This window comes from Neoarius graeffei, chromosome 2 (genome assembly GCF_027579695.1).
Source record: "Neoarius graeffei isolate fNeoGra1 chromosome 2, fNeoGra1.pri, whole genome shotgun sequence".
Classification (NCBI taxonomy): domain Eukaryota; kingdom Metazoa; phylum Chordata; class Actinopteri; order Siluriformes; family Ariidae; genus Neoarius; species Neoarius graeffei.
In genome coordinates this window covers 104382347-104408760 of record NC_083570.1, presented here as the reverse complement: position 1 = coordinate 104408760, position 26414 = coordinate 104382347, and the positions used below count along the sequence as shown (strand labels likewise).

Sequence of the window (26414 nt, the reverse complement as noted above, 5' to 3'; positions counted from 1 at the left end):
GGAGCAGGAGACAGGTTAAGATCTGCCTCTGAAGAAGGGAAGAGCGGCAAACATTTTCAGCCCCACACCTTGTCTCATCATTCACCTGCCATACTGACACATTGCTCGTCGACCCTTATCCTTATCTTCCTGTAGAGAACTACTAAATGCAGCATTGCTACAGATCTAATTAGGTTGGAAATTATAATTCTGAAGTCCTGCACAGTCATGCTGACTGAATGCCTTAAGCCATTCATTTATTATTAACCACAATAGCATTTTTGACTACAAAGCCACAGGCAGGAAACATTGAAACTAGCACCAGCAGAGATTTCTGAATCAAAAAAAAAAAAAAAAGGCTTCACAGAAATGTCATATTCTGTATGCTATTGAACATAGCTTTGTCTGTAATGAATCACATTTTAAACTATTAAAACTAACATATTGTCTGATTAAGTCCCCATTGAGAATGGCATTTAGACTTGAGCTACTTTGATTAATATTGGTTTGATGGCAGCGTATAGTAGAATTGGTTTGACATTCACGTGTGGTTGGTTACAGATAGAAAATAATTAATGCTGGTTTTGAACTTACCAAAGCACTTGGAGCTGACAGTCACATTTGTCATCCTAACAGTATTCTAACCGACTCTTTCATAGCAAAGCACGCCTCATATTTTATATAATCATTCTTGCTCTTGACCTTTAAACATTTCCCGCAGAGCTTATACTTCGATTGGGTCACATTTTATAGTTTGCTGCTACAAAATAACTCTGTTGATTTCCTCTTGGAATAAAGACTCCAAACACTTAAGTCAAAGCTGAGAGTCCTGTCTTCACAGCACATCTTCGAGACAGTTTTTTTTTTTTAAGATCCAAGCTTCAATTTCCAGTTCACACTTGTACCATGGCAGTGGAACTCACTTCCTTTCCAGGATTGTCAACAATGTTATGATACAGGAGAGATCATTTCATACAGGCTTTATGAATTCCCCAGTAAAATTGGACCAAATCCAGGCACCACTTGGACTCCTTGGGTTTTTATAACAACAACACAGAATGGAAATCAAAACAAGATTTTAATATATAAAGTTCTGCTAATAATGTCAGGTAAAACATGCTCAGCATTTTAAGGGGATGGTGAGGTGAAACGCAGTGTCACCTCGATGGCGACAATCAAAAATGAGAATTTTTTGATGAGTTCAGGAAATGTCATTCAAGTTTATTGGAAGATTATGGAGGAAAAATACAACTTGTCTTTTAAGTTAAATGATAATAAATAGAAGATCCTAAAATCAGGGACCTCAAATAGCAATTTAAATACGACCTCAATTCCAAAAAAACTTGGAATGCTGTGTAAACTGTAAATAAAAACAATGTGAAGATTTGCAAATCATGGAAATTCTATATTTCATTGAAAATAGTACAAAGACAGCATATCAGATGTTGAAACTGAGAAATGTTATTGTTTTTTGAAAAATGTATGCTCATTTTGAATTTGATGTCAGCAACACATTTTCAGAAAAGTTGCGACAGGAGCAACAACAGACTGAGAAAGTTGTGTAATGGTAAAAAATATACTTAGTTGGTTAATTGGCAACAGATCAGTAAGATGATTGGGTATAAAAGAGCATCCCAGAGAGGCGGAGTCTCTCAGAAGTAAAGATGGGGAGGGGTTCACCGCTCTGTGAAAGACTGCTTGGGAAAACAGTGCAACAATTTAAGAATAATGTTCCTCAATGTAAAATTGCAAAGAATTTGGGGATCACATCATCTGTGGTCCATAATATCATTAACGATTCAGAGAATCTGGAGAAATTTCTCATGCAAGAGACAAGGCTGAAAACTGACATTGGATGCCTGTGATCTTCAGGCCCTCAGGAGACACTGCATTAAAAGCAGACACGTGTCTGTAGTGGAAATCACTGTATGGACTCCAGAACACTTCAGAAAACCATCGTCTGTGAAAACAGTTCATTACTGCATCCACAAATGCAAGTTAAAAACAGATATAAACAATATCCAGAAACACCGCCACCTTCTCTGGGCCCAAGCTCTTTTATGATGGACTGAGGCAAAGTGGAAAATTATCCCGAGGCCTGATGAATCAAAAGTGGAAATTCTTTTTAGAAATCATGGACACCACGTCCTCCAGGCTAAAGAGGAGAGGGACCATCCGGCTTATCAGTGCACAGTTCAAAAGCCAGCATCTGTGATGGTATGAGGGTGTATTAATGCACATGATGGGGTAGCTTGTACATCTGGGAAGGCATCATTAATGCTGAATTTTATATATATATATATATATATATATATATATATATATATATATATATATATATATATATATATATATATACACACATGTTTCAGAGCGATATGCTGCCATCCAGACAAAATCTTTTTTAGGGAAGGCCTTCCTTCTTTCAGCAAGACAATGCCAAACCGCTTTCTGCACATATTAAAACTGCATGGCTTTGTAATAAGAGTCCAGGTGCTAAACTGGCCTGCTGCAGTCCAGACTTGTCTCCCATTGAAAACATTTGGCGCATAATGAAGCAAAAAATATGACAAAGGAGACCTTTAACTGTTGCACAAATGAAATTGTATATCAGGCAAGAAAGGGAAAACATTTCTCTTTCAAAACTACAGCAATTGGTCTTCTCAGTTCCCCAACATTACAGAGTGTTGTTAAAAGTAGAGGTGATGCAACACAGTGGTAAACATGCCCCTATCCCAACTTTTTTGAAACATGTTGCTGACATCAAATCCAAAATGAGCGTGTATTTAAAAAAAAAAAAATTCTCAGCTTGATATATTGTCTTTGTACTATTTTCAATGAAATACCGGTTTTCTTGATTTGTAAATTATCGCATTCTGTTTTTATTTACAGTTTATACAGCATCCCAACTTTTTTGGAAATGGGGTTGTAAAATAGTTTTGCTGTAGCGATCTAGTGGAAGTCTAGTCGCTGTTGTGAAATCTTTATATTCCAGCAAGACCACTGAATGTATTGCATCATTATGTGAAAGTAAGATTATTATAACCCTGTATCATCTATTTAAGCCTATCATACATAATACATCTTGTTTATTTTTGCTGGATCATGGCTCGCTGAGGTTTACATAAGACTCCTTATATAGTGAGTCTCCTTTTGCAGAAATTTACACAAGATGTGATTTTCAAGATGTTTTTTTTTCGTACATTTGAACAATTTAAAAAAAGCATCTGTTCTCTTGATAACATCATATAATTGTGTCTAAAAGGCTCATACATACATTACACACTGTCTAGCGTACCAGTCTACCAAACACAGGTATGCTCATTGGAACAAGCATCGTAGCACGGATTTCCACCACAATGTCCAAAAGCAATTTCTTCTCTCCAGTCTGATCAGTTTTGGAGACTCGGAGCAAAATATAACCACAGCTGTGTTCACCTCTGTACTTAAAATCTACATAACGGTGCTGGAATCCTTGAGGACTAAAGGTACGACATCTTGGCTCGTAAGGCATCCTGTGGCTGAGCATGTTAAACCACTGGCCAAACATCAACATTGCGAATTATACGCAGAAAGCGATAAGATGACTTAACACCGCTGGACTGAACCGGGATGCACTTTAGCATTCTGTACAGAAGAGAGAAAGAGCTTCATTTCACAGAATCACAAATGCCCTGCAGCAAGCCCCTTTCCCCATGTTAAGGTTGGTGTGTTTGGTATATTATTTTTATATATTGCTTGACTTGATGCATCCTTATAAATGCTAATATTAGCAATAAACAGGCTGTTCTTTACATACCTGCACAAAACTGTCGCACTGTTCTCCGGTCAGTGTGGGTATGTAAAAGATATTCCAGCATCTTTGCTTGCTAACTGTGACACAAACACAAGAATGAGTTTGTGGGAATGGGTGGGTGCATCCTATAGTTTAGATTTAGGTACACATAGTGTAGTACTGGTAGAGTTCCAGATGTGCGTGAGGTGTATGTGTGTGTGTCAGTGTGTCGGCATGGGATTGGATTAGTTTTGCCTGTGGAACTGAAATAAAATGAAGAATGGATACTGAATATGCTCTCTCTCTCTCTCTCTCTCTCTGTCTTACTCCTAAAGAGAAATAGAGACAAAACAATCCTATTTCAGAACCTGCTGTCTTCCAATACTGCTTTAACACACCCTCTTTGACGTCCCCTCAATCACTGTTCCAATCTTAAGGGCTCATCAGCTGTAGTACAGTTAAATGGACGACCCGTTTGGAGGTATTTGAGGTATTGAGTCAATATTACTATTCTTTGTGTGCAACCACGTGACAAAATAGTGTGACGTATGCATACGTACACCGCCATGTTGGATGATATACAAATCCAAAATGCTGTCTCGTGTGAACGAGACAAACGGTGATTCATCTCTGACTTTCTTGAAATAGAAGAAGAAACCTTTATTCGTCACATGCACACTTCAAGCACAGTGAAATTCATCCTCTGCATTTAACCCAACTGAAGCAGTGAACACACGCACAGAGTAGCGGGCAGCCACACCAAAGCACCTGGGGAGCAGTCAGGGGTTCAGTACCTTGCTCAAGGGCACCTCAGCCCAAGGCCGCCCCACGTCAACCTAACTGCATGTCTTTGGATTGTGGGGGAAACCAGAGCACCCGGAGGAAACCCACGCAGACACAGGGAGAACATGCAAACTCCGCACAGAAAGGCCCTCGCCCGCCGCTGGGTTCGAACCCAGAACCTTCTTGCTGTGAGGCGACCGTGCTAACCACTACACCACCGTGCCGCCCGAATGTTATGATTCTCTAGAGTCCTCTGCCAAGTAACGATTCAGAGAAAAAGTTGAAATTTGTATATGTTAAAGCTGTCTGATTATACGGAGGATTTAGCCTTGTTACCACTGATTGAATACTCTGATATTGTGAACTATCGTGCTCTACAAAAAAAAAAAAAAAAGTGCATAAGTAAAACGAAGTTACTAGAATCACTAAAATCTCACCTGGCCAAGTTGACCCACATTGTTCTCCTTGTGTATCCAAACTCACTAAGGTTTGCGCTGCTTCTAATCTGGCTTTCATGGCAGATCTTTCATTTCTCCTGTTGCTTCTTGATCCCATGAGATGAGTTTTCTTTCATCTTGATCTTATCGTGTCCTAATTTGAGTGTTGGTGCCCAATCTGGATTTATTTTATCGCGTAGGTTGGCCGATGCTCCCGCAAGGTGAGAAGCAGAGTGTTCGGGCTAAAGCTTGAAAGTTCAATTTAATCAGCAGAAAACATAGCTTTAAATTGCTAAGAACTCTTACCAGATATAAAGTGGCCACCACGCACATAGGCGTAATCGGCTTTTTCCTCAGTTAAGTCCTTATGATGTAGGTTTTAGAACCACAGCCTATGCACGGCATTCTCTGGATATCCATCCATTATCTGTAACCACTTATCCTGTGCAGGGTCGCGGGCAAGCTGGAGCCTATCCCAGCTGACTACGGGCAAAAGGCGGGGTACACCCTGGACAAGTCGCCAGGTCATCACAGGGCTGATACATAGAGACAAACAACCATCCACACTCACATTCACACCTACGATCAATTTAGAGTCACCAGTTAACCTAACCTGCATGTCTTTGGATTGTGGGGGAAACCAGAGCACCCGGAGGAAACCCACGCGGACACGGGGAGAACATGCAAACTCCACACAGAAAGGCTCCCGTCGGCCACGAGGCTCGAACCCAGACCTTCTTGCTGTGAAGCTGCAGTGCTAACCACTACACCACCGTGCCACCCTCGTTCTCTGGATAGTTCATCTGTTTTGTTGCGTTTTTAATTATTTTGGGAATTCTTTCTATGTCACGAGTAGCATTATAACAACAAAGTAGGCATTGTCTTTCTTCAAAGGCAGTGAAATCAAAAGAAAAATCACAAAGCATTGCAGCAGCTCATGCGTGAAGCGCCGCTATCTTGGTCATTGTTATCATCAAACATGTCGGACTTCCGGTTTGGAAAATAAGCATGACGTCACATGCACACGAAGAATAGCCTTACCCTAAGTCTTTTCAGACTGATGCAAGCACATTAGCTAGTTTACCGTACATGAGAGCTTTTAAGCATCCAAGTTTTACTCATAGTTCAAAAGAATTTGTTTGTATAAGTTTCCAGATCAGTAGCATTCACAGCATCATGCTTTCTCCCCAGTTCATCTATGTTCAGACTCAAAACTCTGCTCTGAAGATGGCGACGTATGCGATGGACACTTAATATAGGGACGTTAATAAGGGGATTTTAAAGACAATGTTGGAATGCAAGATTTATCTTTCCTCTGTATGACCTCTGGTTCGATCAAGCTCTACTCCTGAGCCTGTCCTCCAGAGCTGAAGCAGCAAATTCATTACTAACACCTTGCTACAGATGTATGAAGGGAAAGCGTGTGACTCTTTGAGACATCTGTGGTTTCTGTGATACTTGTTTCTCAAACACAGATGGATGAAAAACTGCCTATCTCTCTGTATCAAGCTCAGACTAATTTAATCACCATCTGCCAATCAAACATCCTCCTCAATTTAAGCTGTTTCATGAAGAGTGTGTTTGCTTTGTAGATGATAAAAGTCGTTCCCTTTAGACTGTGTACCTTCCATTCTTTGGACTTCCATTTCTGAAACCATGATTGGAAAACAAACAAAAAAAAAAGCGGACTGTTTTTTTTTCTTTTTAAGGTCTCAAGGTTTGTATTGTCGAAGTAATAATCAACTTTTTAAAAACAGAAAATGTACTAAGGGTATTTTTAGATTACAGATGACCAGTCCAATGTGACAAATCCAGTCAAATACAGCAGGTGAAATTGGGAAGATATTAAAATATTAGTAAATCAGAACCATTGATTAATAAAGACATGACAGTAGACTGTATTCAGGCCTTTACGCATTACTTATGAACATATAATCAGATATTATCTGGACACAGTGTTTTACTGGGAAATACATCGCTCATATTTTTCATACGAGCTCCATCTGGGACATGGAGAACCAAAACTGTGACATAAATCTCTATATGTCACTCGTGAGGAAATCAATGAATTGTTTTGATAAATTTGGGTACTTTTTGTCTGTGAATGTGTCGATATAATCAAAAGAACACGTTGGCTTGAAGATATGAAGTTTATCTCATCGTGCTGAAAAACTTGTATTTTTCATCTGAAATATATCATGGATCTGAGTGACATATTTAAATAATATTGGCTGGCGTTGAGTGATATATCTCAGATATATTCCATTCAGCTAGCAGGATACTGAAGGAGTCGAAGACGAGGAGCTGAATGGAATATATCTGATATACCACTCAACGCCATTATTATTATTATAAATACACATTCCTTTCAGGTGTTCAATATGTCTTTCTCTTTCAAAATTCTCTCAAAATCTTACGTATTTAATGAAGCAAACCTGGCAGCCATGTTAGTTTACAAATTGTCCCAGTCGCTTGCTAGCGCAGAAGTTTTACATCTCTGACGTGTGATGTCATGTTGTCTTGACAACCATGCAATATCATAAACCATATCCAACACTCATTCTCCATTGGGTAGAGTGATGTAATACACGTAAGATAAGCGATATGCTAACAATATTGCATGCTATCAAACAAAATGAATGAAACCCGCTAGAATGGAATAGAACACATGTTTTAATTCCATCAAAAAAGTGTCCTGTATGTATAATAATCACCGATGTTTCACTCCGATGACGTCACTCCCAGTGTTTTCCCACTGACTAGATGCGCATTGTCAAAACGGCAAACCGGTTCAAAATTAAAATTCTTTTGATGAACTTGCGTTTTTTTTTTTTGTATGTTTGTTTGTTTGGTTTTTTTTGTGGATGTGTCCATATAATATGATATCAAGAACATGTCATGGTGGTGCAAAGATATGAAGTTTATCTTCTCATGTTGAAAAATATATCACATGTTCGCTGCACTCACTCGTGATATATACATTCACCGCTTGAAGATAAACATCATATCTTTGCGCAACCGTGTAATATCCTCTATCTGTGGAGAATCTTCAAACATAGACGCATAGATGCAGGGCCAAATTCAGTAACAGCTGTGATTGGATTAACAGAACTGGCCTGAGTTTCTCAAAAGTATCGTGGCACAAAGTTAAATGGTAGAGCGAGCAGCACAATGAATGCTCTCTCTCTCCTAGTTAAGATGCTCTTAGGGTTAAGAGGCTTTTGAGAAACCGTTTACTGATCATGGCTCAGTAAAAAAAAAAAATCTCACTTTCTCCTTCTTATAAATCTTTTTCCCCCCCATATAATCTGTATTTTGTGTCAGAAAATCTTTTACAATATCTTTTTTTTTTTTCCAATCAAATGACAAGTGAGGTTTTAAAAAGCCTCTGAAATGTGTTTTCCAATTTTAATTTCAGCATTGGAGATTAAATGATTGGAAGGTACAGGGATAATATACCTTTTATCCTGAGACACTGCAGTTTTCTTGGAATGATTTTAAACATAAATCACGTTCACCTGAATGTTGTACAGATTTTTTGTGTTGTTTGTTTTGTGTGTGTGTACAGTGCCTGCTCCGAGAAGGTTGCGTTTTAAGGAGCTAAGCTCAGGTATCCTCAGTGTATCCTGGAAGGAACCAAAAGGAGAGTTTGACAGCTACAGATTCATCTACAGCTCTGGATCAGGTGAGCAAATGCACTTATATTTAGATGGTCAGTGAAAAAAAAATTCCAGCAGCCTGTTATACCAGATGAAGATAAACTCTATTTTAGCCTAGTTTGGAGTTAAGGCTATGGTCACACTACAGCTCGCGATGCTTTGCGATGGGTTATCGATGAAACCCATGAGGCGTTTGGTGGCGATGCTGTCCTGAGCTTCAGGAAGTATTCCCAAACCCATCTGTGCGTATTTGCCGTTTAGTGTGCCGACAAAAACATCCATCCATCCCTTCTCTGTAGCCGCTTATCCTGTTCTACAGGGCTGCAGGCAAACTGGAGCCTATCCCAGCTGACTATGGGCAAGAGGTGGAGAACACCCTGGACAAGTCACCAGGTTATCGCAGGGCTGACACAGAGATACAAACAACCATTCACACTCACGGTCAATTTAGAGCCACCAATTCATCTAACCTGCATGCCTTTGGACTGTGGGTGGAAACCCACGCAGACACGGGGAGAACATACCAACTCCACACAGAAAGGCCCTTGTCAGCCACTGGGCTCGAACCCAGGACCTTCTTGCTGTAAGACGACAGTGCTAACCACTACACCACTGTGCCGCCCCCGACAAAAACACCACCACCAAATTTCAATGCATGCACTGAAATTTTTCGTGATGTTTTTGGCCGCTCATGAGGTGGAGACACACCAAAAAACAACTCACGAAACTTGCAGAACATTCACCACGCATCACATGATTGGCGGTGATGCTACAAATATTTCATCGCCAAGTATTCGCAAACCCATCGCAAACTCCCATGTGACTATAGCCTTAATGGCCATGTTCGATTTTACACACTACTAAATAATTAACAGCTGCACCAAATTGTATACTTTCAACATAGACTGTCCATAATATTAGTGTAATAATGCACATTTAGAGCTTTTATACCTGTAAATTTTGTTTCCTTTTTTTCTTTCAAGTAAATAGTCACTGTAGTTATCATGTATGATCACAGAACATGGACGTAATGGAAGATAAATTGGGAGACTTCTTCTTCCGGCTCGTCTCCCCAAGCATAACTAGTATATTATCACTTGTTTGTCGCAATGCATTATGGAGGATAGCCAGGGTCAGTAGTTGGGCAATATAACGGATATTAGATAAATTTTATGTGGAAGCGATGTGAGAGGAGTGATTTTGCCATGCTCTGTAGTGGAAGACAATGAAATTGGTGATTTAAAGAGGCGGATAACATGTCGAGGGTTTACAGCAGGAAAATCGGAATGAAAAAAATCAAGCTTGGTGAGAAGGTAAGACATAAGTGACAAGAATTTGTACAACCTAGAGATTGACTGACTTTACCACATTGTACAACAATATCAAATATCAGAATGTCTTATCAAAACATTTTAAACAAGTTAAATAAAACTTGATATCAGGAAACATTACAAAAAAAAATCTTTGGAAACCCGCTGATCTGCCGTGTCATGTTCAGTATAAATTCCTTTACTTCAATAACTGTCGCTAGTGAGGTACACTGAACATTAGACATACCCGAGAAGAGAACCCTTCGTGGTTTGGGAGTTTTATTGGTCCGACAGGCTTGTTCGGCTGCCAAGTGCTTTGGCATGTTGAGAGGCAAAGGCTGAAGAATGCTTCTTTGTTTTACAGGCTTTGGAATATCGCTAGTTTCAGATGATGAACAGTGCTGATTGTTATAATCATCTATAACCAAAGGCCGTTCCGCAGACCATGGAAATATTGCTGGGTCACAGTTAAAGTACGTCTTTTTCCCACCAGAGAAACGTAAGCTACAAACATTCGTCCATTTCGATTCACTTCGAAGCTTTTCATTGCGGATTAAACTTGTCCATTTCTTTCTTCTCTTCTCCTCGACTGGCAGCTGATAAAAGCTCAAATTATGTGTTCTCCTTGTTGTGGAGACACAGTTAGGCACACAGCAATTCACTTTAGGCGGCATGGTTAAAACCGGTTAGACAGAACAATGCAGTGTTTAACAAAGGCGAAAGTAAACAGTTTAGCAGAGCTGACCCCGGGTATCACCCATAATGCATTGCGGTAAACAAGCAATGACATAGTCATGGGTTAGGATTACTGGAGCATAGCTTTACGCCAGATGCCCTTCCTGGTGCAACCCTCCCATTTCCAGGCTTGGGACTGGCGCCAAATGGTGTCTGGGTTCCCAGACAACCAACCATTCACACCTTTGGGCAAATTAGAGTAGCCAGTTAGCCTAACTGTGGGGGAAACCAGAGCACCCAGAGGAAACCCACACAGACACAGGGAGAACATGCAACCTCCACACAGAAAGGGCCCCTGTCAGCCACTGGGTTCGAACCCAGAACCTTCTTGCTGTGAGGCAACAGTGCTAACCACTGCCCTATAAATTGGGAGACATATGCTGGTGTAGCAAGGTCTTTTTGCCCTTGGTAGTTCACAATAGTATCAAATTAAGATGTTGACAATATAGTATACACAACATAATATACTATATGGCCAAAAGTATGTGGATACCTGACTATTACACCTACAGTATATGTGCTTCTACCCCAAACTGTTACCATAAAGTTGTTGCACACAGTTGTATAGAATGCCATTTTATGCTGTAGCATTACAATTTCCCTTCACTGGAACCAAAAGGCCCACACGTGTTCCAGCATGACAATACCCTTGCGCACAAAGCACATGGAGTGGAAGAACTCAAATATCCTGCATAGAGCCCTGACTGAATTCAAACCCACTGCATACCTTTGGGATGAACTGGAACACCGACTGAACCCCAGACCTCCTTGACTGACCTCACTAATGCCCTTGTAGCTGAACGAACACAAATCCCCACAGCCACACCCCAAAATTTCACAGAAAGTCTTCCCAGAAGAGTGGAGCTTGTTATAAGAGCAAAGGGGGAATACATCTGGGATGAGATGTTCAACAAGGACATGTGACATGGGTGTGATGGTCAGGTGTCCAAAAAATCCCTAAACAAAAGAGTAAACTGTGTAGTATATCTTCTTTATCTTTATGGTTATAGGTTGGAAAGTCCTTAACCTCAGACCTCATTCATGTGCCCCATCTCTCGTTTGTCTTTCCTTTGCTTAAGCCAGTCACTTGAAATGAAAGCACTTTGGAGATTTAGCACTAACAAAGTAATTAATGAATAATTTATGATCTTGTAATCTTTCACAGATTTTAAATGTTGAAAATGTAAAGTGTGGGAGTCTTCTTGAATTCTCTGTGACCTTTTGCTCCATTGTGCCTACGCAGTATCTTTGTTTCATGACCTGCCTACTGGCTGTATGAGACAAAACTCATCTGTGATCAAGATCCACACAGCAAATAGTTACTCTTTTTTTTATTTCAAAAGACATTTTTCATCTTTTCTTCTGATTCTGATGAGAATAAGTTGGAACAGATGAGAATTTTAATATTCATTTCCATTTAATAACTAGAAGGGCACTTGGTAGAGTGCATATCTATGCCAAGCCATATATTATCAACATCAGAATCAAATCACTCGAACAAATTTCAGCCAAATCTGTGCACTACTTTTTGAGTTATGTTGGGAAGAGACCAAAAAAAAATCCTGGATCCATATACACATCTGGATTTGTATCAAAATTTAATCAAACGTTCCTTGGTCCATGGCCCACCATTCCACCAAATTTCATCAAAATCTGTTCACTACTTTTTGACTGATGTTGTGAAAAGGCAAACAAAGAAACAAACAGAGGCAAAAACATAACCTCCTCCAACAAAGTTGTCGGAAGCAATGAAGCGTTTGTCGTTTCATGGTTAATTAATTAATATCGAGAAAGAGGTGACTGAATAAGAATTTTTTTGCTTGTGAGTTTATTGTCTGGCGGTGTAGTGGTTAGCATTGTCACCTCACAGCAAGAAGGTTCTGGGTTCGAGCCCAGCGGCCAACGGGGGCCTTTCTGTGCGGAGTTTGCATGTTCTCCTCGTGTCAGCGTGGGTTTCCTTCGGTTTCCCCCACAGTCCAAAGACATGCAGGTTAGGCTAATTGGTGGCTCTAAATTGACCGTAGGTGTGAATGTGAGTGTGAATGGTTGTTTGTATCAGCCCTGCGATGACCTGGCGACTTGTCCAGGGTGTACCCTGCCTCTCGCCCATAGTCAGCTGGGATCGGCTCCAGCTTGCCTGCAACCCTGCACAGGATAAGCGGTTACAGATAATGGAGGGAGTTTATTGTCTTCAATTCACATTTGGCAGCACTGACTTTCCTCCAGAGTCTCTCAGGAGACATACTGTATGTATGTGTACTGTGGTGTGGATGAAAAGCATAGTTGTGTATGACCAGTGATGCTGTTCTATTGTCTCTCTATGAAGAAGGGACAAAAAAAGAGAGAGAGAGAGAGCAACCATTTAAATATTTGGCTCACTCCTGTCTGGCTCACAGTATTATCATGTCACCTCCAGCAAGAAACTGGGTCACACACACATGATTATAATTAGCCACACTCACCAGCTAGTGTCCCAGTAATCCATATTGATTTGGACCTGCTCCAGTGTTTTTACACTCTAAAGCTGTCAGGACTTTTGTGGAGTCATTTACATCACCGTAATCACTATAGCAGAATCTGGATTTGCAAAACAATATATATATATATATATATATATATATATATATATTAGTGTGTAAAATGCTGGGAGCTGAGGGTGTTTTTTATTATTATTATTATTATTATTATTATTATTATTATTATTATATTTCTGATACAGCTCGTGCCCAGTGCCCTCCACCTTACACCACACTCTCTAATACAATTGATAATAAACACGATCAGGTATGCAGCGTTCCCCCTGGGTTCTGAAAAATATTCTCTGCCTTTTCCTGATAAAATCAAGTCAAAGAAGTATTCTTCACTTCTTCTTCTATTTTCTTCACTTAGTCTGTATTTTTTTCTTTGTTACCGACATATCAAAGAGGACTTAATACAGGTTTATACCAACCAAACTGGCACAATTCAAATGTTTGTACAGATGCAGCTAGGCTTCTCCATTACATATAAAATTTAGGCTCCACTCCAGCCTCTAATAAGAAAGACCTTGATTTTGGGTGCCCTGTGCACCATCAAGCTAAAATAAACCTCTTTAGTTTGAGCTTACTTAAGGTTATTTTAGCATGGAGTTATTCCAAAGATGTATTAGGACTCCCTTTATCCCTTCAACACAAAATTTGATTTACAATTGAACAGAGATAAGAAGAATCTTGGACCAACCAACAGTGAAGGGATTCGAATTTCCCGTCGATTTACAAACTGAACACAGAATGACACGGTGTTTTACATCATACAGTCACCACTGGAACTCAACACACCATGCTGCCCAAAACATAGCTCCCTTCAGTCGCTTGCCAGCTAATGGCACTTTCACATTGGCCTTTTTTTTTTTTTTTACCGACCCGTGTATTACTAACACTGACCAGTGTGCTCAGGGACAGTCGGGGCTCTGAGTGTTTTTTATTGACCCCTGTATTACTGACCCTGTCTGATGTGCTCGGGGACGGTTGGAGCTCCGAGTGTGCCTACCCCATGCCTGTTTCATCCTTAAATCATCTTATGCCGCTTTTCCACTACAAACGCGGCTGAGCCGTGCCGTGCTGAGTCGAGCTGAGTCGAGCTGAGCGGGGCTGTTGGAGTTGCATTTCGACTACAACCGCGCTGAACCGTGCTGGCTGGAAGTGGGTGGACACATTGGGTGGAGTTAGCGAAAGTGGGTGGACGTCACGTGATGTCGTTAAGCAGCGCAAACAGTGACATCAGTGACAGTGGCGGAACAAGTCAGAGTCGGGCCGGGGGCGGGGCAAATGACCGGGCCCTTTATTAAAGCTTATCATAACATCATTTTAGGCTACAAAATGTCCGCAACTGCGGTGTTTACCAATTTCAACACTACCGGGTGCAACTATGTTATTTAGTACATCAAATCCTTCAAACGAACATGTAACTCAGAAACAAAAAACATTAGGATACTGTACATGGCTCATAATAAAACATCAATAGCCTATACTGCGCACATTATTTGAAGGGCATACGAATGAGCGCTCAGAGGTTGCAACGGTGACAGGAAGAGTCAGAAATAAAAGGAGGGTGGTGCAAACCTCACTGAATGCACTGTGTTTACCAATTTCAACACTACGGGGTGCAACTATGTTATTTTGTACATTAAGTCCTTCAAATGAACATGTAACTCAGAAACAAAAAAACATTAGGTGACATACTGTACATGGCTCATAATAAAACATCAATAGCCTACTGCGCGCATTATTTGAAGGGCATACGACGAGCCTTGTGCTCCGCGAACTCGTCCACGATGCTCTGTATGTCACTGATTCAGTGAGCTTTTAAGCGGTAGTCTCACGACCCGAATAGTAAACAATAAACATGGAGGACATGGAGTCGTTAGTGTTGCTGGTCTTGGTGCTGTGGCTTGTTGTCACCGACAACGCGGACAGATACTGGCAAGAGCGTATAGATGAGGCGAGGCGCATAAGGCTTCAGAAATTCTTGTAATTCGTAATTATTCTTCTTCCGGGTTTGCGGTGTTTACAGATCCCAGCGTGCTCGCGGGGCGTGTGTGGGCATGTGAGGACACTCCTCCTCACCAATCAGTGCACAGGGGAGTGTCTGCTCACGCCTCCAACCTCACTCGGCACGGCTTGGCTCGCTTCAGCCCACTCCAAAACGGTGCGAGTTTTAGGGGCTAAGCAGGGCTGAAACGAGCTGAGTCGTGCTGGTTTTTGGTAGTCGAAACGTGAGCCGTGTCGGGCTGAAGTGAGCTGAAGCGAGCTGAAGTGAGCTGAAAAAGGGTAGTGGAAAAGGGCCATTAGTGCTTGAAGAAGACTGCTCAAAAAACTTTGCCAGCTTAGACTGCACCATTGTTTGGTTCATGCAGAGATAATCACACCAACACACCAGGCTGATTAAGATGCACTGTGATTGGCCAAAAGCTTGGTGCTCACTCAGTTATTATGTGTCGTCGATTTTATTGGTCACAAGCAAATGCTCATTGTTTACACTCTGGCTTCCCGCTGTCTCTTCACTGGGGTTGGATTTTGGCAAACGGAGGGATTTGTGGAGGGATTTCTAGAAAAGATGACTTATAATGATGACAACAAATACATTCATCACTGTTACGACTGCTAGTAATTTTCTCTTCATCACTGATGGATTATGTTCGTCAGTGACAAGTGCCAGCGGGAACCCTGGGTATGCTGTTACAGAAAAATAATTAACAACGGGTGATTTAATTTGATCCGACACAAAGCGGAATTACTATTAGCACCACAATGTTAACTGGAAGGGCACTCAGTGGAGCGCATATGTCCGCCAAACCACATATTATCAACATCAAAATCAAATCACTTGAACCGAGGGTAATACTAAAGCTGTACACCAAATTTCATCCAAACACGTTCACTACTTTTTGACTTGCATTGGGAACAGACAAAAAACTCCTGGAGCCACATAAATATCTGTATTTGCATCAAAATATAATCAATTGTTCCATGGTCCATGACTCAACTTCATACATGTCAACCTATACGGAATGTCCGTATTTTATACGGATTTGATTCAATAAACGTAGTATACGGGCGTACAAATAAAGTTATATGGATTCTTTAAAAAAACCTTCAATATTTATTTAGAGCTATAATCAATTCCCACGATGATAAGAGTGCATAACATTTACAAACGTACTGTACACCACAGAAAGCACAAACAGCCAGTAAAGAGTCTTATGAAATTGCGCGTTATCTTGTGGTAGCGAGACTTCATTCCACTTCTGATCATGCGCACACCGCATTGCGAGAATCCCGCCAACCGGGAAGTAACATTTTGTTTGAAAAGCGTATTTCCACCTGAGCGACTTTCACTAGCGACTGAAAAGATTCTGAATGGGCACTCCGGCAAGATCAACACAGACACTTGCTGTGACATGCAGCCTCGTGAGGTATTGGTGCAGACTGCTAAAAAAGCTGTCATGGGGTACAATTCAGAACATTAGAGTGACACTTTGTGTTTTTGTCAAACATTGGAGCTTTGTATTCATTCTGAAGGTTTATTGTTATTAATATTGAATAAAAAGTAACTTGGATATATCATTGTTAATTATCATTCAAATTTTAGGTAAATTATTTTAATTTGCATCTTATACGGATTTTATAAGGGAAATACGGATTTTGGAGGTTGGTTATACAGGTTTGATTGACCAAAGGTTGACATGTATGCAACTTTCCTCAAAATTTCATAAAAATCCGTTCACTACTTTTTGAGTGATGTTGGGAACAGTTAAACAAACAAACAAACAAACAAATGTGTGATTATGAAAATATTACCAAATAACTTTTGTTTCAGTGCATTAAGTGACAGCCCACGTTCACACCTTCATTTTGGTGTTTTCTGTTCTTCACACATCTAATTCAGCTCATGAAGGACTTGATAATTAGATAATGGAGGTCGCTCATGGTTGTTGGAGCAGGGAATACACAGATCTGTAAAGTCTGAGCACTTGTATTAGCACTGCAAACATCTCACAAGGTTTCACGATGCTTGGCTCCATGGGTTCATCACTCAGCCAAATGGTTCTTTGAATAATTTTTGAGCCAGACATCATATTAACTTTGTGTGTGAATACAGGACACGGCAATGGAAGAACAAACTATAGTGGTTGAAGCGTAAGAATTGTCATTGTGCAGCGTATCTTATATCGCAGCACTGTTGAATTCTTGATTCTGATTGGTCAGACGTTGTTGATTAATTTTGTATAAGAGCAGCTCTGACTGCAGTTCCTATTCCAATATAAATCTTCAGCCCCTGTTTAGCCAATAAAGGTTTCCTGTGTAAAAGTGAAATCTTTACCCTTCTATCTAGTATATCTGTATATCTTGTACAGTTTGCTTCATATTTAATTTTTCATGAGGATTTTCCCACAAACCTGGGACGGCATGGTGGTGTAGTGGTTAGCACTGTCGCCTCACAGCAAGAAGGTCCGGGTTCGAGCCCCGTGGCCGACGAGGGCCTTTCTGTGTGGAGTTTGCATGTTCTCCCCGTGTCCGTGTGGGTTTCCTCCGGGTGCTCCGGTTTCCCCCACAGTCCAAAGACATGCAGGTTAGGTTAACTGGTGACTCTAAATTGACCGTAGGTGTGAATGTGAGTGTGAATGGTTGTCTGTGTCTCTGTGTCAGCCCTGTGATGACCTGGCGACTTGTCCAGGGTGTACCCCGCCTTTCGCCCGTAGTCAGCTGGGATAGGCTCCAGCTTGCCTGTGACCCTGTAGAACAGGATAAAGCAGCTAGAGATAATGAGATGAGATGAGATTTTCCCACAAACCTCTTTGGACCGCCTCATTCGACCAGGTTCTTTGTTTTATTTCTGGTTTATTAGCTCATCCGGCCATCATGCCGATGATCTGTTGCCATGGCATGTTATCTGTCGTCCGTCCATCATCCATAATTCAGTTAAATCATATCTCCGCCGTCAGTTCTCCACGGATTTCCGTTCCGATTGTTTTGTTTGAAAGAACTCATCATTCCACACAAAACTTGCCTTCCTTTTCCCTTCTTTTTCCTTTTTATTTAACACAATTAAAAAAAAAACACATTAAACAAAAAAGATAAAAGTAAGCAATATTATACAGGGAGAGGCAAAAAGCCCAACAGGCTTATTTGAAGCCTCCACCTATAACAAAATCTCAAAAAAAATTTTTTAATGACTATAACGTTAAAAATAAAGATAAACTTCATAATAGTAATAGCAAACCATTAGCCACAAAAAATAATCACAAAAAAGAACATGCATAAATAATATATATTTAAAAAAAATCAAATTACAAATCAGCAATTAAATGATCTTTTAAATATCTCTTGAAACCTTTTCTAGAGGAACAGTCCATAACTTGACACCCCTAAATCTTACAGAAAATTGTTCTCTGCTCATGAGAAATTTCGGAGGATGAAAATCTGCAGAACAGAGGTGGACAAAGTACCCAACTTCATTACTTAAGTCAAAGTACAGATCCCACTGGTCAAATGTTACTCCGATACAAGTGAAAGTTGTCCAGTCAAATTTTTACTTTAGTTCAAGTACTGAAGTATTTGCTTTTAAAAATACTTAAGTATTAAAAGTACATTTTCTGTCAATGCACTGTTGTATTATTGCCACAATGCTTACAAAACCTAACGCCTCTGAAGCAACCGACTGGATTTACTGACTAGCTTGTAGAACCTGTAGAGCTGAAGCTCCACCTGACATGCTAACAAACTCTTTTCTAACTTGAAACCATATTGGGTAGCTAACATTACTAGAAAAGAAAGATTTCTACATTCTGTTTATTTGGCAAGATCATGCTAGCATAACTCTGTTTTAACATTCTAACAGTGTCCAAGTTAACTAGCTATGTGCTAATGTTAGCCATGGACAAGGCTGTGGCAACTTGGCGGGCAAATCCATAGAAAGTCATTTGACTAACCCGACTGCACAGCGATTGCAACGCTATCGCTAGCTCTAAAAGCACATAAAATTTCATTGCAAGCTTTCTCTTGAAATAAAACGTTTACATCCCTCAATATGCTTCCGCAGGTCAGACGGCGAGTTTTTGTAGGCCGTGATGTGGTTCATTTTCGGCAAACAAAGCAAACTTTTAAAAGGAAACAAATCGTTAATCCTTTCTGAAAACTGAAACATGGGTTCTAAGTAAGTGCGTGCATTCCCCAGAAGAACCGCGTCCTTCCATTCTGCCATCAACTGATCGTGTTAAATAACGCTGCTGAGAAATCACTGAACTTGATTTTATACAGTCTATGGATGAGACGTGACCCTAGTGATTACTGATAGGCTGTCTCAGTGTAATCTGTGAAAAAAAAACAATCACGTTTTAGAAAAGAAAACAAACAAAAAAACCCATCCACTTTCAAAGCTGCTTCATAGTAATGAGTAACGAGGACCTTGATAGAAATGTAGTGGAGTGAAAAGTACGATATTTGCCTTTCAAATGTAGTGAAGTTAAAGTCATAAGTTTCCAAAAAAATAAAAAATAAAGTAACGTACAGATACTCAGTGTACTTAAGTACAGTACTCAAGTAAATGTACCTCGTTACTCTCCACCTCTGCTGCCGACTGCCGAGTTAAATAAGAATGAACCTGTGAATTAACTTCAAAATAGGAACATTCCCTTTGCTCAAATGAATCTCATAAATAAAAACGCATATTTGGAAAATATTCAGATCATAAATTGTCAGCACTTGCAGTTTTTTAAATAAGGGAAACAACTTGGTAGTTGTTTTGCCAATTTTTTTGTTAACGAGTTAGTAATTAGGCCAAATTAACAAATTGTCCAGGTCTCTCACTAGAATTTTATCTCTTCTCTGATTTCTCATCCGATTTCAGTTCTGATCGATGTTTTGGGTCGATCTTCCCTTGATCAACAAATCTTGTTTGTTTGTTTGTTGATTTTCCTGTTGGAAACAATTTGTTTACAACTTTGTTTATTTTTAGTTAAAGCGCATCTCCTCCCTCAGTTCTCAATGGGTTTCAGTTCTGATTGTTTGGTTTGAAAAAAATTCAACCTTCTGCACAAAACCTGGTCGTTGTATTGTCAATGTGTTGCCAACGAACTGCTAATTACGTCGACTTAACAAATTTTGGGACTTCTCATTAGAATTGTTTCTCCTCTCGCAGTTCTCACCCGATTTCAGTTCTGATCGATGTTTTGAGTAGCTCTTCCCTTGAGGAACAAAACTTGGTTGTTTGTTTGTTGATTTTCCTGTTGTAAACAATTGGTTTACAACTTTATTTTTAGTTAAAGCGTATCTTCTCCCTCCCTCAGTTCTCAATGGATTTCAGTTCTGATTGTTTTATTTGAAAGAACTAGACCTTCTGCACAACACTTGGTCGTTGTGGTGGCACGGTGGTGTAGTGGTTAGCACTGTCGCCTCACAGCAAGAAGGTCCGGGTTCGAGCCCCGTGGCCGGCGAGGGCCTTTCTGTGCGGAGTTTGCATGTTCTCCCCGTGTCCGCGTGGGTTTCCTCCGGGTGCTCCGGTTTCCCCTACAGTCCAAAGACATGCAGGTTAGGTTAACTGGTGACTCTAAATTGAGCGTAGGTGTGAATGTGAGTGTGAATGGTTGTCTGTGTCTATGTGTCAGCCCTGTGATGACCTGGCGACTTGTCCAGGGTGTACCCCGCCTTTCACCCATAGTCAGCTGGGATAGGCTCCAGCTTGCCTGCGACCCTGTAGAACAGGATAAAGCAGCTAGAGATAATGAGATGAATGAGATGAGAAGTGTATCTTCTCCCTCCCTCAGTTCTCAATGGATTTCAGTTCTGATTGTTTTATTTGAAAGAACTAGACCTTCTGCACAACACTTGGTCGTTGTATTTTCAATGTTTTATTTATTTTTTATTTTTTGCAAACAAATTAGTAATCAGGTCAACTTAGCACGTTTTCTTCTGACTAGAATTGTATCTCCGCTCTCATTTATCATGCGAATTCAGTTCTGATCGATGTTTTGGGTCGATCTTGCCTCGAGGAACAAAATTTAGTGCTTTGTTGATGTTCCTGTTGTAAACAATTTGTCGTGGAGGTTGGTCCCCTCTCACATTGTCACATTTCAGTTCTGGTTGATGTTTTGGTCTTCATGGTTGTTGTGACGGCAGGCCAGATGAGCTCCTACGTCCTTGATGTTCTGGTATTTTATTTTTCATGGAGATTTTCCCACAAACCTCTTTGGAACTCCTCATTCGAACAGCTTCTTTGTTTTATTTCTGGTTTGTTCTCAGATGTTTGTACTTAATTAAACCAAAATTAGCTCTTTATTAAACCTGGCACATGCTGATGTATTTCAGTCCATGTTGCAACGTATCTCACGTTAGATGCAGACTGGCAGTAAATCACACACTTTTTTTTTTTTATCTTGAATCGTAGGAGAACAAGAAAGAGACATGCAGGTGCTGAAGGAAGATGCCAAAGCTGTGGTCACAGACTTTGACAGCAGTAAAGAGTACAGCTTTAAAGTCTTCACTGTCAGAGGCAGTCAGATGAGTAAACCACTCCTGGGGACATATAAAGGTAATTTATAATCAGCATGCGTATACTTTTATGTTTAAAATTCATTTTGTTGTTTATATGGTGCAGTTCGATCTGAATATTTAGACAAGTTGTGTGAATTGATCATAATTTTAATATTATTATTATTATTATCATTATTATCATGATAAAGCTGGGTGTACACTACAGAATGACGAGCCCAATTTTTTTCAGGCTTCAGACCAAATTCCTTTGAACATTCAAAGGTTAAATGTGCCCATCTGTATCTCTTCTAACTTGAGCTTCAATTATCAAAGGCTTTAAATATCTTCAAGCATGTTTAATTGTTGCAATTAAAGAAGTACAAGTGTGAGAAGTGATAAAGTACAGCTGCATAAAGAACAAAAGCCTGCAGGGAGCTGTAGAGATAAAGGACAAGCTCATGGGACTCAAACCCATATTTATTTATACTGTATTATGTACAAAAGACTCTGCAAAGCAAAAAGATTACAATATTCTGTTTATTTCACGAGATAAACAAGTCTGTCCAGATGTGATATGTCAGCTTTTATTTTATTTGTGTGTGTGCATGCACCACATGATTTCTAGTAGATTTGCGATTTTGACACATTAAAAATGTCCCTACTTTTGCTCCATTCCACTCAAGAAAATTAGCAAAGCAAATATTTGTTGTGATTTCTACTTAAGCGGGATGCATCAGTCTGACAAACACAAACTAGGAAAGAACTTGTAAACACTCAATAGGACATGGAATTGGAATGTCATGCCAACTGCAGCTCCGATTATTATGTCTAGTTTTAGTTTAATCATTCAAAATCACACAATTTCCATATGGATATACCTTATTATATGGACAAGAGTGTTTTACTGGGAAATACGCCACTCATATTTTCATCCGAGCTCCATCCGGGATATGGAGAACCAAATCGTGATATTAATCTCTCTATATGTCACTCGTGAGGAAATCGGTGAATTGTTTTGATAAATTTGGGTACTTTTAGTTCGTGAATATGTCGATATAATAAAAAGAAAATCACACATCGGCTTGAAGACATGAAGTTTATCTTCTTGTGTTGAAAAACTCGCATTTTTTCTCGGAAATGCATCGCGGATCTGAGTGACATTTAAATAATATTGGCTGGCTTTATTTCGTGGTATATCAAATACAGTGGTGCTTGAAAGTTTGTGAAACCTTTAGAATTTTCTATATTTCTGCATAAATATGACCTAAAACATCATCAGCTTTTCAGACAAGTATGAAAAGTAGATAAAGAGAACCCAGTTAAACATCCATCCATCCATTATCTGTAGCCACTTATCCTGTTCTACAGGGTTGCAGGCAAGCTGGAGCCTATCCCAGCTGACTATGGGGTACACCCTGGACAAATCACCAGGTTATCGCAGGGCAATTTAGAGCCACCAATTAGCCTAACCTGCATATCTTTGGACTGTGGGGGAAACCGGAGCACCCGGAGGAAACCCACGCAGACACAAGGAGAACATGCAAACTCCGCACAGAAAGGCCCTCACCAGCCGCTGGGCTCGAACCCAGGACCTTCTTGCTGTGAGGCGACAGCGCTAACCACTACACCACCGTGCCGTGCCCCAGTTAAACAAATGAGACAAAAATATTATACTTGGTCATTTATTTATTGAGGAAAATGATCCAATTTTGCATATCTGTGAGTGACAAAAGTATGTGAACCTCTAGGATTAGCAGTTACAAAACCATCTCTAAAGAGTTTGGACTCCACCAATCCACAGTCAGACAGATTGTGTAAAATAAAGGAAATTCAAGACCATTGTTAGCCTCCCCAGGAGTGGTCAACTAACAAAGATCACTCCACGAGCAAGGCGTGTAATAGTCGGCGAGGTCACAAAGGACCCCAGGGTAACTTCTAAGCAACTGAAGGCCTGTCTCACATGGGCTAATGTTAATGTTCATGAGTCCACCATCAGAAGAACACTGAACAACAATGGTGTGCATGGCAGGGTTGCAAGGAGAAAGCCACTGCTCTCCAAAAAGAACATTGCTGCTCATCTGCAGTTTGCTAAAGATCACGTGGACAAGCCAGAAGGCTATTGGAAAAATGTTTTGTGGACAGATGAGACCAAAATAGAACTTTTTGGTTGAAATGAGAAGCGTTATGTTTGGAGAAAGGAAAACACTGCATTCCAGCATAAGAACCTTATCCCATCTGTGAAACATGGTGGTGGTAGGATCATGGTTTGGGCCTGTTTTGCTGCGTCTGCACCAGGATGGCTTGCCATCATTGATGGAACAATAAATTCTGAATTATACCAGCAAATTCTAAAGGAAAATGTCAGGACATCTGTTCATGAACTGAATCTCAAGAGAAGGTGGGTCATGCAGCAAGACAACGACCCTAAGCACACAAGTCATTCTACCAAAGAATGGTTAAAGAAGCATAAAGTTAATGTTTTGGAATGGCCAAGTCAAAGTCCTGACCTTAATCCAATCGAAATGTTGTGGAAGGACCTGAAGCGAGCCGTTCATGTGAGGAAACCCACCAACATCCCAGATTTGAAGCTGTTCTGTATGGAGGAATGGGCTAAAATTCCTCCAAGCCGGTGTGCAGGACTGATCAACAGTTACCGCAAACGTTTAGTTGCAGTTATTGCTGCACAAGGGGGTCATAGCAGATACTGAAAGCAAAGCTTCACATACTTTTGCCACTCACAGATATGTAATATTGGATCATTTTCCTCAATAAATAAATGACCAAGTATAATATTTTTGTCTCATTTGTTTAACTGGGTTCTCTTTATTTACTTTTAGGACTTGTGTGAAAATCTGAGAATGTTTTAGGTCATATTTATGCAGAAATATAGAAAATTCTATTGGGTTCACAAACTTTCAAGCACCACTGTATATTCTACTCAGCTAATAAGATACTGAATGAGTCGAAGACGAGTAGCTGAATGGAATATATCTGATATACCATGAAAAAAAGCCAGCCATTCTTCTTCTTCTTCTTCCACTTATTATACATTCCTTTCAGGTGTTTGACGCATCTTTCTCTTTAAAAATTCTCTCAAAATCTTCCTTATTTAATGAAGCAAACCTGGCGGCCATGTTTGTTTACGGATTGTCACATGCACTCACTAGCGTGGAAGTTTTACATCTCTGACGTGTCTCTTTTCCAGTTTTTCGATGTCCATTGGTATGTTTTTCTCTTGTAAATATGTGTGAAGAATAATGACATTTTGGTAGCATTTCAGGTGTTCAAAGCATCTTTCTCTTTCCCAGCGAAGAAAGAAATGCTTGTGTGCATGCGCAGCAGAAAACTTTCTCACTGGATATTTGCCTCAGCTCCGACGTGTGACGTCATGTTGTCTTGACAACCTTGCAATATCATAAACCATATTCAGCGCTCATTCTCCATTGGGTAGAGTGATGTAATACAAGCGATATGCTAACAATATTGCATGCCATCAAATCAAATGAATGAAAGAAGGGAAAGAAGGGAATGTTTCACTCCGATGACGTCACTCCCAGTGTTTTCCTGCTGACTAGCCGCGTGTTGTCAAAATGGTGAACCAGTTCAAAATTAAAATTCTTTGGATTAATTTCCATGTTTTTTGTGTCGATGTGTCCATATAATATAAAGAGCATTACATGATGGGGTGGCACAGTGGTGTAGTGGTTAGCACTTTCACCTCACAGCAAGAAGGTTCTAGGTTCGAGCCCAGTTGCTGACGGGAGCCTTTCTGTGTGGAGTTTGCATGCTCTCCCCGTGTCTGCGTGGGTTTCCTCCGGGTGCTCCGGTTTCCCCCACAGTCCAAAGACATGCAGGTTCAGCTAATTGGTGGCTCTAAATTGACCGTAGGTGTGAATGTGAGTGTGAATGGTTGTCTGTGTCAGCCCTGTGATGACCTGGCGACTTGTCCAGGGTGTACCCCGCCTTTCGCCCGTAGTCAGCTGGGATAGGCTCCAGCTTGCCTGCGACCCTGCACAGGATAAGCGGTTACAGATAATAGATGGATGGATGGATTACACGGTAGTGCAAAGATATGAAGCTGATCTTCTCATGTTGAAAATATATTACATTCACCACTCAAAGATAAACTTCTTAGCCTGTGAGAATAACACGGCAGGACCTCTCAAAAATTAAACATGAGTTTCCTAAAATGTCTAACCATTAAAAAAGAACATTTGAGCAATTCCAGCGTTATGGACGTGACACTTGAACTCAAAATGGCAACAAATGACCCAGTGCATGTTTTATTGTCTCCCAGTATTTAAACAGGTGTTGCATATTTTAAGGCTGTACCATACTGGAGAAGTGATAGAACAAGAACAATTCCCATAGTACATCTAGGGCATGCCAGAAAATGCCAATAAAAGATGCGTTATGGATGTGACAGAAAAAGTATCACTTTTCTTGGGTGACTGTACATTTTTATCAAACTCTGTGAAATTGTAAACCTAATGTCGAAATGGAGATATCCATTTGATAGAGGGGTCCAAGGTGAATATTAAAAAATCTTTGTTTAAAATATTTTGTATTTCATGCAGAGTTTCGGAAGGAAAAGTCAGCGTTATGGATGTGACGAAATTCCGTTATGGATGTGACGCGTCTGAAATAGACATGGCATATGTTTAGAAAATCAGCAATTTAACCACCATAACCCTTTGAAAAACTCTCTAAATATCAGCTAAAACTAT

The 26414-nt window shown here is 40.2% G+C and overlaps 1 protein-coding gene across 3 annotated transcripts in view; it reads left to right on the top strand.

Moving 5' to 3' along the window:
• col14a1b (collagen, type XIV, alpha 1b) overlaps positions 1-26414 on the top strand; it is a 255917-nt gene that overhangs the window by 16402 nt on the left and 213101 nt on the right. For 2 of the 3 annotated variants that reach the window (XM_060915311.1, XM_060915312.1), the window contains exons 3-4: positions 8543-8659; positions 21602-21745. The exons of the other annotated variant lie outside the window; for it this stretch is intronic. In XM_060915311.1, the coding sequence (XP_060771294.1) occupies positions 8543-8659; positions 21602-21745 (261 nt within the window). The remainder of the gene's footprint in view (positions 1-8542; positions 8660-21601; positions 21746-26414) is intronic. 3 annotated transcript variants of the gene reach the window in all.